This window comes from Sminthopsis crassicaudata, chromosome 6 (genome assembly GCF_048593235.1).
Source record: "Sminthopsis crassicaudata isolate SCR6 chromosome 6, ASM4859323v1, whole genome shotgun sequence".
NCBI classification, from domain to species: domain Eukaryota; kingdom Metazoa; phylum Chordata; class Mammalia; order Dasyuromorphia; family Dasyuridae; genus Sminthopsis; species Sminthopsis crassicaudata.
Window position 1 is genome coordinate 113426966 of NC_133622.1, and position 14112 is coordinate 113441077.

The 14112-nt window shown below is 32.4% G+C and overlaps 1 protein-coding gene across 8 annotated transcripts in view; it reads left to right on the forward strand.

Annotated features, from left to right (window-relative positions):
* Positions 1-14112, forward strand: part of CAMK2D (calcium/calmodulin dependent protein kinase II delta) — a 345760-nt gene that overhangs the window by 254880 nt on the left and 76768 nt on the right. For all 8 annotated transcript variants that reach the window (XM_074273763.1, XM_074273768.1, XM_074273767.1 and 5 more), the window contains one exon: positions 9614-9716. In XM_074273763.1, the coding sequence (XP_074129864.1) occupies positions 9614-9716 (103 nt within the window). The remainder of the gene's footprint in view (positions 1-9613; positions 9717-14112) is intronic.

Sequence of the window (14112 nt, forward strand, 5' to 3'; positions counted from 1 at the left end):
TAAAATGTTTTTAGCAGTTTTATATTCTTAACTATTTCAGCAGACTTAAATCAGTCAGTTCTAGGTCTACATTAAATATGTCAATTTTCTTTCTTTTCTCTTTTTTCTGTGGCAGTTAAAAACTTTCCCTAACTCAGAACTAGTCCTTCCTCTCTCTAGCTAAAAGCTATTTGCATAAACCCAATTATGTACAAAACAAATGCTTTTGAATCCCAAATAGTCAGCTCTTTTTCTTTGTAATTCAGCTACTGAGAGAAACATGGAAGACAAAATGCAAGCTCACACATAAACACAAACATATACTGCTTTTCTAACTCAATCGAGCTCCATATCTCGCCCTGGCCTTTGGCCTTTGAGTGGAGAGGAGTGGAGTTCTAGAACTGCAGACAATAGGAGCCAGTGGACTAGATGTGGAAGACTCCTTTAAATTTATATCTAGTCTCTGGAGATTGACAATTTCTCCTATCAGAACGTCTGCCCAAGCAAAGTAACAGTATTTAATACTTATAAATTTTGGTACTTCATCCCTAAAGGGCTATCTTCCAGCACACTAAGTAGGTTTTTAGAGCCACCCATCTTAGATTGTTCCTTTCCCATAGTTCACAGTATCATGACCTTTTTGATGGAGGACTCACCCAATCTTAGCTGAGGGAAATTAAGCACACCATTATGGAGGATTAATTTGGCTGAGGAGATAAGCCAACTGAGAAAAGTTTGGAATCTGTTAGGTAAGTTGTACACAGCCCAAGTAGGACCAGAAACTAGTGAGGGGGTAAGAGTGTCTTTAAGAGGTTTGACTTGATAAGAGTACTTTTAACTTGTTATTTCAAAGTCTCAAGTCACACTGAAGTCTTCACTCATTTTATTCCATTCATTCTGAAGATAATGTAGCACAGCTTCTTTAATGTTGTTTGCTTGGGACACCAAGTGGATAATTAGAACCAATGGGTGAATGTTATACCAAATTAGATTTATTGCTTAATATAGGGGAAATTATTTATCTAATAGTTAGAGCTGTCCATAGGTGGAACTTTATCATTCTATTGATATATTTTTTTCAATTAGAAAAAAGTAAGTCAGGTGACATTGTGTTGAAGATTTTGTATTCTCCTTATTGAAATTAATTCCTCATCAACATGGTTACCAGGAAGGAAATGTTTTATGGCATATATGATGTGTCTTGTAATTTTTTTCTCTTTTTATTCTTGTGAATTTGACAATTATAAGAAAACACATACATCAACAATTACAATTTTACATTCAGTCTTCTTTCTTGTTCTAGATAGACTAAAAAGTTTGCATTTGCTGATTATTGTCAAGTTCAAAATATTTTAAAAATTAAAATATATATACACATTTCTACAATTATCATCCTGTATAAGAAAAATAAGATTAAAAAGGAAAAAATGAGAAAACAAAATGCAAGCAAACAACAACAACAAAAAAATATGAGAATACTATATTGTGATCCACACTCAGTCCCCACAGTCCTTTCTCTGGGGAGAGCAAGATGGCTCTCTCCATCACAGGGCCATTGGAACTGGCCTGAATCATCTCTCTGTTGAAACGAACAACATCCATAGAATTGACATGTTTTTGTTTCTGTGTACAAGTTCTCTTGGTTCTATTCACTTCACTTAACCTCAGTTCATGTAAGTTTCTCCAAGCCTCTCTGAATTATGCTGCTGGGATCATTTCTTGTAGAACAATAATATTCCATAACATTCATATACCATAACTTATCCAATCATTCTCCAACTGATGGACATCCACTCAGTTTCCAGTTCCTTGACACTATAAAAAGGGCTGCCACAAACATTTTTTGCACATGTAGGTCCCTTTCCCTCTTTTATGATCTCTTTAGGATAAAGCCCAGTAGAAACACGGCTGGATTTAAGTGAGATGAGTGAACTCTGTATGACTTGAGTGAGCTCTGTAAAATTATAAAAACCATGTCCCTTTGATCTACAACCCAAATGGTCTCTGCATCCTCTCAGAGCAAGATAAGCTGTCCTGTCAGGAAATCACAACCTCAGGCAAGATTTCATATTCAATTGAGAATTATCAAACTTCCCCTAGACTTATACATACAATGGGTCTGCAAAAATTCTTTGCAGATCTCTCCCTTGAGAAAAATATGCCCACCAAGAGAATCCCTCTTGGTGTTTCTTTAACAATAAAGCCTTTTTACCATAGCCTCTGGGTTTAGTGAATTCTTTTGCTCAGAACTGTTTTCTCTGAGAGAAGGAAACTCACTCATTCCTAGCCTTACCTTATCAAAAGGGTCTAGTTCTTTGGACATAGTTCCAAATTGCACTCCAGAATTGTTCCAAAATTGTTGGATCAATTCACAACTCCACCAACAATGTCTTAGTGTGAGTTTTCCCACAATTTCAGTGTATTTGTTAAAAGACCATTTAATTGACAGAATCAAAGGGCAAACAGTATCTAAAGTGGGTTTGATTATAATAGCTCCTTTTTCCTTCAGTCATCTTCAGAGATACTATAAGAAAGTCTGTGGAGGTTAAACTAAACCAGGTATTTAAAAAAAACTGTTTTATACACACACACACACACACACACACACACACACACACACAGTTTAGAGAATGTGTTCAGGAAGAAAAGACACTGATCTTTTTTGTCAAAAGAAATCAGGGAAGATCAAGAAATGTTTTCTAATACAAACAATGAAAAAACTGTTGGTAGACTTGTCACTAGAGGTGACAAAATGTCAAGAAGGAAGTTTTATAGATAACTTTCAAGCTTTAATATTAAAAATTGCTAAGACTAGCATAATTTCAGTTAAAAAATTTTTTAAATGTAATATGGCCATCTGCATGGCTGATAATCATACTCAACCAATGGTTTAATGAGCTTCAAAGTAGGTTTAAAATACTCATTTATTCTTCCTTTTTGACTCCTATAGAATAATTCTTTTTAAAGGAAAAAACATCATTTCATAGCTAATTGACAAGAATACTCTAGGACATTTTAAGTGTCTTGTTGCACATAATAGTAATAAAAGAGACTAGTAATACAAGAGAATTCTGGATAAGAGAGAATTTTTTTTTCCAAGAGAGCTTAATCATAGAGATGTTGAGTCATTTGGAAATTCTGTCCTATGATATACTGTGTCAAGGTATCTTTCTTATTTGCTGGGAAGAATATGACTGTCTTCTGTAGGAATGATTTCCAATTGACTAAAGACATGGTGGAGTCATAAAATTTTGGTCTAAATCCATGAGAATGAACTTGTATTGAAATACTTTAACCAGAATGTATTAAAAAAAGAAAGAAAGTTCAAATAAACTGGTCATAGCTTCAGTTCAATAAATCAGTGTGTTTGATATTTCTGAGATTATTTGACAAACAAAATTGCTCCCCCTCCTTAAAATACAGATTCTTCTTTAAATCATTCTTTTACAATCCATCTTAAATGGATATTTTCAATGCAATGTTAAGTGCCAGGATGCTATCTGCCACTTTGTTTTTGTTGTGTTGGAAGAGAATACTTCCATTGTTCCCAAACTTTCTATTTGCTAAAGATAGTACTTGGATACATCTAGCTTTAGGCTTATTGGATGACTGCTCCTCTCAGAGAATAATCTTAATCAAGAGGAAAAAATAATATGCTTGCAATTTATTTTTAAAAATAATTTGTTTCAGTATTATGTTCTAATTAATTTATAAAAATGCATTAATATCTTTTGATTATGTCAAATTATGAATTGCAAACTTTGGAACAGAATAAAATCACAACCATCTTCCCTTTCTCAGTACCAATTTTAGGTAGAGTTAAGAAAGTGTATCTATCAACATTTCTGACAACTAATTTTACTAAATAATCCTACCCTATTCAAATGTGTTTATCCTCTTATAGATCATTGGTATATATAAACTAATCTATATAAAGCACTTTGAAAACTTAAATTGATATAAAAATGTGAGCTATAATGTTGAAAACTGTGGAAAAATACACTTCATGATTTTGAGGCAACAACTATTTATTAAAAGAGAAGTTTCTTAGAAGAAACTCTCATTAAAACAATTTCAGAGTCATAGCCAATAGAGAAAAGTTTTCAGAGGCTCTCAATAAAAGTAAGATGAAGCCAATTTTTCAGCTAGCTGCCCCATATGTGAAGGAAGTAAGTTTGTTTCCTCTCAGATTAGGTTCACAATCAATTTATTTGCTTACACCTTCGTTGGCAAGAGGAACTGAAAACATTGTAAAGCAAAAGATGCTTGACTAGTAACTTGCTCATTGAAGTACCTCAATAATTGAAAGGAAAAGGGGACTTTTAAAATATCTAGCTATATAGCACAGCAGTAAATACTTGTTAAAATGATATTAGACTTAAAATATAAGAAACAAAACAACTGACTTTTCACAGATTGGCAAAAAAATTATCCAACACTTTAGAGAGAAAAAGTACCTATTATTTCATGTAATCATAAATGTAGAGCTTATAAGTAATCTTTGAAGTTATCTGACCCAAATCCTTCAATTTTTATTCAAGGAAAAAGGTCCAAAGAGATAAATGATGTAGCCTAAATCAAGGATGTACCAATTTGCAGAGATTAACTCAAAGCACTGAACTTTATCAATTTACCCAATTAGTTCTTTTTCTTTCTTTTTAAAGAAAATACTTTTTCCGAAGTATGATGGTTTAAGACATTCTTACTATTTGGATGATTCTGAGCAAATCCTTTCTCTCAATCTCCTTGATTATGTACAATTAAGATATTGGACTAGTTGGCCTCAAGGTCCTTTCTATATTTGTGATCATTTGGTTATTGTAAATCAAAATAAGCCTGTATTATTGTTGATATTGCTAATATTGTTAGTAGTGCTAGTGATTCTCATTAATCATGTTTATGCCAGTTACTTGTAACAGTCATTCTAAGTCAAAGATATTGAATTATGGAATTATAAGACTTAGGAGAGGGTGAAAGAATTGACCTTAGAATCAGGAAGAACTGTGTTCTTATAAAACATATACTGGTTTTGTGACCCTGAGCAAGTAATTTAATCTCTCAATGTCTTCAGTCAATGCTCTAAGACTGTAAATTATGAAATAACTGTTAATCTACATTGCTAGAAGACATTTCTTGATCAGGAGTTCAACGTACTAATGAAAGCATGATGTTGTTGGAGAGAAAGAAAAAAAGACAGAGAGAGAGAGAAGAGAAGGGAAAGAGAGAGGGGAGAGAGAGAGAAGAGAGGGGAGAGAGAAAGAGAGAGAAAGAGAGAGACAGAGAGAAGAGAAGGAAGAGAGAGAGAGAGAGAGAGAGAGAGAGAGAGAGAGAGAGAGAGAGAGAGAGAGAGAGAGAGAGAGAGAGAGAGAGAGAGAGAAGCAGAGTCTTCATTATAAGTGAGACCCATGTTTGGCGCTTTTTTTTTTTTTGAAGTTTATAAGGTTATTAAGTTCTCCTATATAAAACCATTTCCTCTTACTATCCATGTAACATTTGATAGGACATTTAACTTCTCTAGATCTCAGTTTTATCATCTATAAAATGAAGAGGTTGGATCTTACACATTCATCAATTCCTTTTCAGTTGTAAACTTAGAATTCTGTAGTTCTCTAAATCAAGAATTTATAGTCATACAGCACCAATATTTAAGTCATATCACTTCTTTTCTTTGAAGCTGTATGCCTGGGTACCTCAGAAATTTTTGTGTAGTTTCAGAGTTCCCAAGACATAGTGAAAGAAGATACTAGAAATATTGGGCAGGGGGAACTGGCAATGGTTGCTATGTATTACATCTGATATGCTATTCACAGTTGTTGACACTATGAACCTTCATCATTAAGGAGCCTATCTGTGGGTGTGGTGACAGAACCAACCTGAGACACATCTCAGAAACAGTTCCATTTTAAGCTCTTACATAGCCCTTAACTGTAGTTAGTGTTAAATACATTGGATTTCATAGTTTAAACATTGCCCAAATATGAGCAAATGACAGACAAATATTTTGCACCTAACTGTGACCAGTTATGTCAGGGACTGGGGATGTTTGAGCCCTTTATAGAGGAACAAAATGAATGATATTGCCAAGTGGTTAGTTCAAAATACTACAGCTACAAGAAGGAAGAGGGATTTCCTTTTTTATCCAACAGCTTTGTTTTTAATAGGAACAATTTCACTATTTTAGGGATTAAAATTATTTTCTGGAATTAACACCCCCACCCCAGAGTTTAATCATCTTTAGTAACATCATTTTATATAGGAAGATGCATGTTAAGTTCTAAGCAAGAGATTTAGAAATGGCCTTTTGAAAGATAATTTCTTTTAAGTTAGAACTAATTCTGGGGAGTATGGTTAGGTGGAATACTAAATAGAACGCTAGGCTCAAAATTAGACTCATGTTCTTGAGTTCAAATCCAGTCTCAGAGACTTACTAGCTGATAGACCTTGGTTTCCTCATCTCTAAAATGAAAAAGGAAATGGCAAATCATCCCAGTATCTTTGCCAAGAAAACACACAGTGGTGTTACAGAAAGTCAAAAATGACTGAAAAACAACAAAATTCCATAAATACTTTTAAAAGAAGTCAGAGAGAATTGATTCAATCTTGTAAACTAAAAAATTATAGTCAGTAAAACTGCTGTTATTGTGGAAAAGATGACTGTGCTTGTGTAAGAGCTGGGATCAAATTGTTCCAATTTCAGTTTCATTATTTGTAAAATGAGGAAGTTGGACCAAAGGACCGTTTAGGCCCTTTCTACTGTTGTTAAAATGATTCTGTTATTCTATACTTTCCTTGCATTATTTCAGTGTAAAAGAAAGGAATTGTTCAGTTTATAATACAAAGCTATTGTTATTACTTATTATATAAAATTGCCATTTATTATAAAGAAGCCATTAAAAGCTTAATGTGAAGTGAACTAAGCTTTTTGGGATACCATATATTTAGAGTAAATATATATGTGTGCATGCAGACACAAATATATGGTAAAATAAACATGTACTTTGATAATAAATTTAGTTTTAAAAGATTCATGTAAATCATTTTTAAAAAATAAACTGAATTATACTTTAATGCTTCTGAAAAGAGCTATAATCCATAATGAAACTTTTAAAAAGTATCTTGTAAGATGAACAATTCCCCTACTAATTTCTTAGTTTATTTGATTGACAAATATTTTGGTTTAGCTGATAGATTTGCCTAAAAGACTGACTATATGTACATGTATATACACATTCATGTAAGCATATGTATAAACACAGGTATGTATACACACATATAATACTACAAATTACTGCTCCAGTAAGATATTTATGTTTTCAAATAGTTCTGCCTTCTTTATGAATATAATTGCAGCTGAACAGACTTAATGGGTACAAGGTATAGTACTCTAATCTGAACTGATTTTTTATTTTCCTGGAAGGCTTACAAGAAAATGCTGTGAAGTCTTCCAGGTCTCTGTAGTTGCAAAATAGATATCCCAGTCTTTCAAAGTCCTTGCATTATAAACATTTGAAGCATTCCATTTATTCAGAATTGTCAGTTACCTGATTTCTAATATCATCAAATGCACTTTATACAAATTAAAGTTTATATACAAGATACAATGGCATTTACTCAAAATAATCCAATCCTACATGATACTTAAAAAAACCCAGTGATCTTAAAAATATTGTAATTCTTGCTTCCTGTGATGTTATCATTATGAAATCTACATGTAGATGATAAATTAATATATGTGTGTATTCTTGGAAAACTGTATGTATTTTAATGTTTTTGATTTGTGAAGTAATAAAGACATAGAATCAACCATGCATGGTTTTCTGTAAATTACTCATTTATTCAAGAAAAGAATGAGTAAAAATATAATTTAAAAGAATACAATTGCTTTAGTTGACCAATTTTAATCACTTAAATATGTCAAATAGTAAAATTTTTACATTATTTGAAAAGTCAAGAATACAATCTTAATTGGTTTACTTATACTTCAGAAACATAAAAATAGAATTCATACTAGTAAGGTATTTTTAGCCCATACCCTTACTCTAATTGTCATATGATAAATTATAAACATAAGTTAAATGACAATTTATTGGTCCTCAGAAATTTCTACAACTTTCCATTCTTAACAAGGATTTTAGTAGCAATGCATCTGATGGCAGTGAGCATCAGGAGCCTGAAAGAGCATGATATTTTGCTTCTCCATAATATGATTTATTTTAGGTTTCAGCTAATTTCTTTCAGTCCTTGGTTTATGGGTCTTTACTAGTTTGCATGTCTGACTTAACTAATACATTTAATATTGATGTGGATTGTGTTTACAAAAAGCCAAAACAACCAGCAGAATAAACCAACTCAGAAAAATAGTCAATTCTGCAAGAAAATTAAATCGTTTGTCTTCCATTAAAGAGTCAGCTATCTACTTGAAGTAATTTGGGATTTTTTTCCCAAACAATTGTTTTGGCAATATCAAATCCAATGTTTCTCAACCTTCTTCAGTGTATGACACATCTAAGAATTTTCTAGGACATAGTCAGAAGTGGCCTCATTGCCATTGCAGTCATCTATCAACCTTGCCATCTGTCTATCTTCAATCTCTCCCTCCTTCCCCATACATACAAACATACGTATGGATGCTTTCATGTCCACATATTATGTATCATCCTTCTCTCTTCTGTAGTTACCATTTCTAAACATATGGCCAATATATACATCAAAGGGAATAAAGGAAACCTATGCCTTATCACACAATAATATATTTTTGAAGAATCAGTGTGTCTTGATGGACTGGTTGGGAAACAGTGGTATAGACATATACTGTCAGTCCTAGAAAAATGATAAATATCTAAGGAAATTTTTTTCTCATGTTATTCTTAAGAAAATAAAATGTATTGAAAATTATCTGACTGACTTCTGAAAAAAAAACGAATATTGAATTTAAAATTTTAGTTAAAATTGAAAATACTTTAATGCCCTCAATTATAACAGTTGACAAGTAGCAGTATTAATCTTTTCTTTAAAGAATAAATTCTAAAAATAAAATCTTAAGCATATAAATTGAAATCAACATGAGTCTATACAAACTGTGCAGAAATTACATAAATATATTAAGAGATCAAAAATATCAAAATTGGATCCAAAATGTTTTCATCATCTAGAATTAGATTTGTGCTAAAATTCCTTAAAGTGTTTGCCAAATGTCTATAGATCCAAATTTTATTATAAATTTTGCCAAATACACTACTACTGAAAATAGCCATGCTTTATAAATAATAAATAAAGATTAAATAAATGTCTATAGTCTACTGATCCTAAAAGAACATTCACAGGAGCATGTGAGCAGGTCAGAGGCAATTGCTAACCTTCATCATGAAGTTTCCCCAAGTATATCTTCTCCTCTGTCCCATATGTTCTTCATAAGGTTATGCATCTGACTGAAACCTGCCCACGTGCCAGTTTACAATGATTTGCTAACCATATTCTCCCTGGGATTTTAGTAATGACTTTTTCCTGTAGAGAAAAATGATGTATAACTTTTTTTTTTCCTTTCTCTTTTTTTTATTCAAATATTCTTATTACTAGTAATCACTTAAAGTGTATTCTTAACTCAGTCTTTTTTTTTTTTTCCTTTTAAATAAAGCCTGAGAACTTGCTTTTAGCTAGCAAATCCAAAGGAGCAGCTGTGAAACTGGCAGACTTTGGCTTGGCTATAGAAGTTCAAGGAGATCAGCAGGCATGGTTTGGTGGGTAGAATATTCTTCAATTGTTTTTCTGTCTAACACAACCTATTTGGTTCACCATTATAGAATAGCTAATGTTTTGTATCATTTTTGAGACATTGAAATTTTTCTGAACACTTCATTTTTATTTAATATGAAAAATATAGATGAAGTTTTTTTAATTTTTATGAGAAATTATGGGAAGAAAAAAGAATCAATTTTAGCATTTCTTTTCCCATAACAACTGGAGAAATGAATCCAATGTCAAGACTTAAGTGGGAAGAAACTGTAGTTAGTTTGTAAGCCAAGAAGTTTTGGGTTAAGGAACTGTATAAAAGAAAATTGTCTTGGCTATAAATAAATTGTACCTAAGATAAATATGTGGGAAAAAGTGTTTTGAACCACTTGGAGCATCTCCTCAGAACTATCAGATTATTTGAAAATGTACATCTTTTGTTTTTGTTGTTGTTGTTGTTAGTGTTATTGTTGTTTTTATATAGTCACATAAACATTGTTATTATCAATAAATAAGTTGACTTCTGGCTAATGTAATCTGTCAGTAAAGAGAATACTTATATTGCTCAGATCACAATTGTTTGGAAACATTTAGAGTATTCAAAAATTTTTAAATGTCTTTGGAATTTTTATGCAAGAAAAAATGTTTTTAATATCCTCATGTATGTGGAGAGTAGGCCTCCATAAATAATAGCTGAAAGAATGCATCCTTGCAGATTTTTTTGATAAGATGTTTGACAAAGTAAGAGAAAGGCTTTTTTCTCCTCTTGCTTTAAAAATCATTTTTCAAAGATAAAAAGCTTTTTTTCTTTATTTTATTTCAACTCTCAAATCTCTAACCAGTCTTCTTTCTCCATTGAATTCACAACTTTTGAACAACAATTGAATTGACAACTATAAAGCAAAGAAACAAACAAAAAACCAACATTTCTCCTAAAAGCCTGTGGTATAAAATAGTTGTTTTGAAATTCAGGAAAAATATGATGTAATGCCAGAGAAACTGAGGCAAGACAGAGATTGGTTTTTAATATTTTAATTTTAATAATTTAATATTTTAATAATTAATTGAGTTTAGGGCTAGCTGGCTATATGGAACTTCTTCCAAAGCATTCAGCAGTGAGCAACAAAGGCAAAGAACTTTTATAGCTACAATATTATAGGGGAAACAAAGGGGGGTGAGGACACTGGGTGAGCAGACAAACCATAATTCCAAGAAAGGATCATAACTTAGTCCTGACAGGATAAGGGTCAAGATAAGAAGGTTGAGGACAGGAGACAGCAAGGCAAGGGACAATATTCAAAAGGAGGGGGAATCATCCCAGCAAATATTGAAATAAGACACCTGGAGTTTTATGACTCAGTGGTATGGCAAGGCTTCTTTTCTGACTCAATTCTTCTAGTCATAATGGCAAGGAAAAGGGGGGCTATAATAATTTTATTCAGGGCATTACAGTGAAAAAGGGTAGAGGAAAGGGTTTCAGGGTGTCTAGGCTGTGACACCAGAATAAGCATCCAGAAATCTAAAAATATAAATCCACCATATGTTACAGTGATATTATTCCACATAAAATAGGTAGAGCTTCCTCCCCCCAAAAAAACTTTTTTTTTTTTTGGCATCCTGAAGACATGACTTCAAAGAATGAATATGTATAGGAAAAGAAACAAAAGAGAAGTCAAAAAGAGAGTTAATCACCTATAGATACATTTAAATCCTGAGGTTTCTAACCACATTTGCAAATAGCTACTGTTTTCATTCTAAATATTTTAGTACCCACAGAGAATTTTCCTTGCCCATTTTTTCCTTCTGATTTACCCAGGCTAATGTAGGGAGCTCTTTCTTTTGATGGAAAGTATGCCAACAAAATTCTACTTCCTCTCTTAATACCTTGTATGCTGAATTCAAATCAAATTTCAATAAGAATACTTCAACTCATTTGAAAATTTAATTCAGAAGAGACATTTCTTTTAGATGTCTCCAATCTTCTGAAAACCTAGGAGTGTTAGTTGATAGGATTTAGGAGATTGATAGAGGTTGCTAGATGATTTAGGAATGAAGCAAATTTTCAGAAGTCACAGAGATGGATGGGGGGGGAAAGGAGTGCAGATTAATGAGGAGGAAGAGGATTTTTATTATTACTATAGCACTTTAAGATTTGCAAAACACTATAAATATTATCTCATTGTAACCTTGCAACATTCCCTGGAAGACAGGAGCTATTATCCCCATTTTATAGATGAGGAAAATGAAAAAAGCAAAGATTGGGTGATATGCAAAGGATCATGTAGCTACTAAGTGTCTGAGGATAGATTTGAATTCAAAGTTTTCTGAAGTCAAGTTCAGTGTTTTATCTACTGTGCATCTAGCTTCCTGTTCTATGAAAGAATAATAGATTAATCTTTCAGAGTTCAATTCATATATTAAAATTTTCAAAAACTACTTCTTTACCAAATAAGGCAAAAATTCTTTTACTTGGCATTCAAGGTTCTCCATAATACAGTTCAAGCCTACCTTTACAATCAATTTACTATTTCCCATAATCAATAGCCAAAATAGACTATTTGGTTTTTATTATTGTTCAGCTGTTTTCAGTCTGAGTGATTATTATTTATTCCCAAATATACTATTGCCTTTCTGATAGTATTCTGCCTCAAAGGCCTTCTCTTTTCTATCTTTCATTATTGAAATTCTCAGGAAGAAAAAAGTATTTTCCACAATATGTAAGAAAAAGAACAATAATATCAAAACTATTTGGTAAAAATAGCTTTTCATAAAAGTATTCCATCAGTAAAGGGTCTACTTTTTCAATCTAATGTGCCAGTTTTTAATAGCTAGAAGATACAGATGATATGAATATAAAAAGAAATTTAGTAGAATTGATGTGACTGATGTAGACACCAGGTGATGGTAGGCACCAAAAGTTTTGGGGTTTGGACATGTGAAGAATTCAGTGTCCATTCTCTTTGTCAAAAGATACATATTTTTAGGGGAACAGGTTACATACAAAATGAAGGGATATAGTAGACACCAGGAATGGTACCAGATACCAGGAATGGTAAATATGATATAAAGTTGGGAGAACACAGAAAAAGGTTTTTAATAATTAATGATGGACAAGGCAAGTTCCCTAGTGGAACTTGCCATTCACCAGGAGGTTGAGGCATGTCCTTAGTTGGCAGGCTAAATCCTAAAAGGGACTTAGCATCCCACAAGAGTTAGTTAGCAGTAAAGAGGAGAAATGGGATCAGGTGAGATTAGGAGATACCTTATGGCATGGGGAAGGGGCAAGGGGAAAGAAATCATGATGTAGAGTGTCAAGGCAGACTAACCAAAAGGACAGCAGTGAATATGGCATGGCCTTAAGTAGATTTTCTAGGGAAATTTTATCTCCAGGATAAATGACTGGAATTTCTAACAAAATAAGGTAGTTGCCCAATGGGTTTGAAATAACTTGGATTTCTGACTGGATAACTTCCCCAAAGGGTAGGATCACAGAGGTAAACTGATCTCTATCTGTGCCTTCTCCCAGATTGCCCCAGAAATCAAGTCTTCAGTTTCTCTCTGTCATTAGAATGAATTGTAGACTTAGAATCAGGAAACCTGCATTCTTATTCCACTTCTGATCTATACTTGTCACTTTGGGCAAATCACTTTACTTCCTCTGAGTTTCAGTTTCTTTACTCTGAAATGGGAATGGTAATACTTTCACTATTTTATAAGATTGATAAGAAGGAGGTATATTGCAAATCTTAACAACCACTGGAAATCAAAATGAACTTCACAGCATTGACCTTAAAGTATAAATGTTGATGATTCCCAAAAATATAAATTGTTTTAGGTATGCTTGAAAGCATCAGTGTTAAGGCTAAAATAATGTAAGCTTATTGAATTTCCCACAAACAGAGAGTGTAATTAATATAAACCTATGCTATGGAAAAAGCATGCAAAGGATGTTATATTCCATGGGGGCATTCTATCATAGTTATAACTTTTGTGGCTTAGTCACAAAGATTCAATATGATTTTCATTATTAATTTAATGCTATTTGAAATTCATTCATAATAAATTACCATAAAATAATCTCCACATCTTTCCCAGGTAATTTTAATTTTATTTTTATAAGTGTCAAACATAATATTTAATTTAATTTTCATGTTTACCTAAGTTATTCACTTTTTAAAAAGAGTACTACTCTTTCCCCTACCTAATACAATGTCAGAATTGTAGTCACTTCCTCTGTTAGGAATTGGAAAAGCCCCATTTTTATAGCAATTAACACAGTTCCATATACATAGTAGGTAAAAAAATGAATGTGTATTGAAGTCAATTGAGATTAATTTATATAGCGAACATTTTGTTTTCGTTCTCAAAGATCTGATTTTTCCACCTTCCTTCTGATGTTCAGGA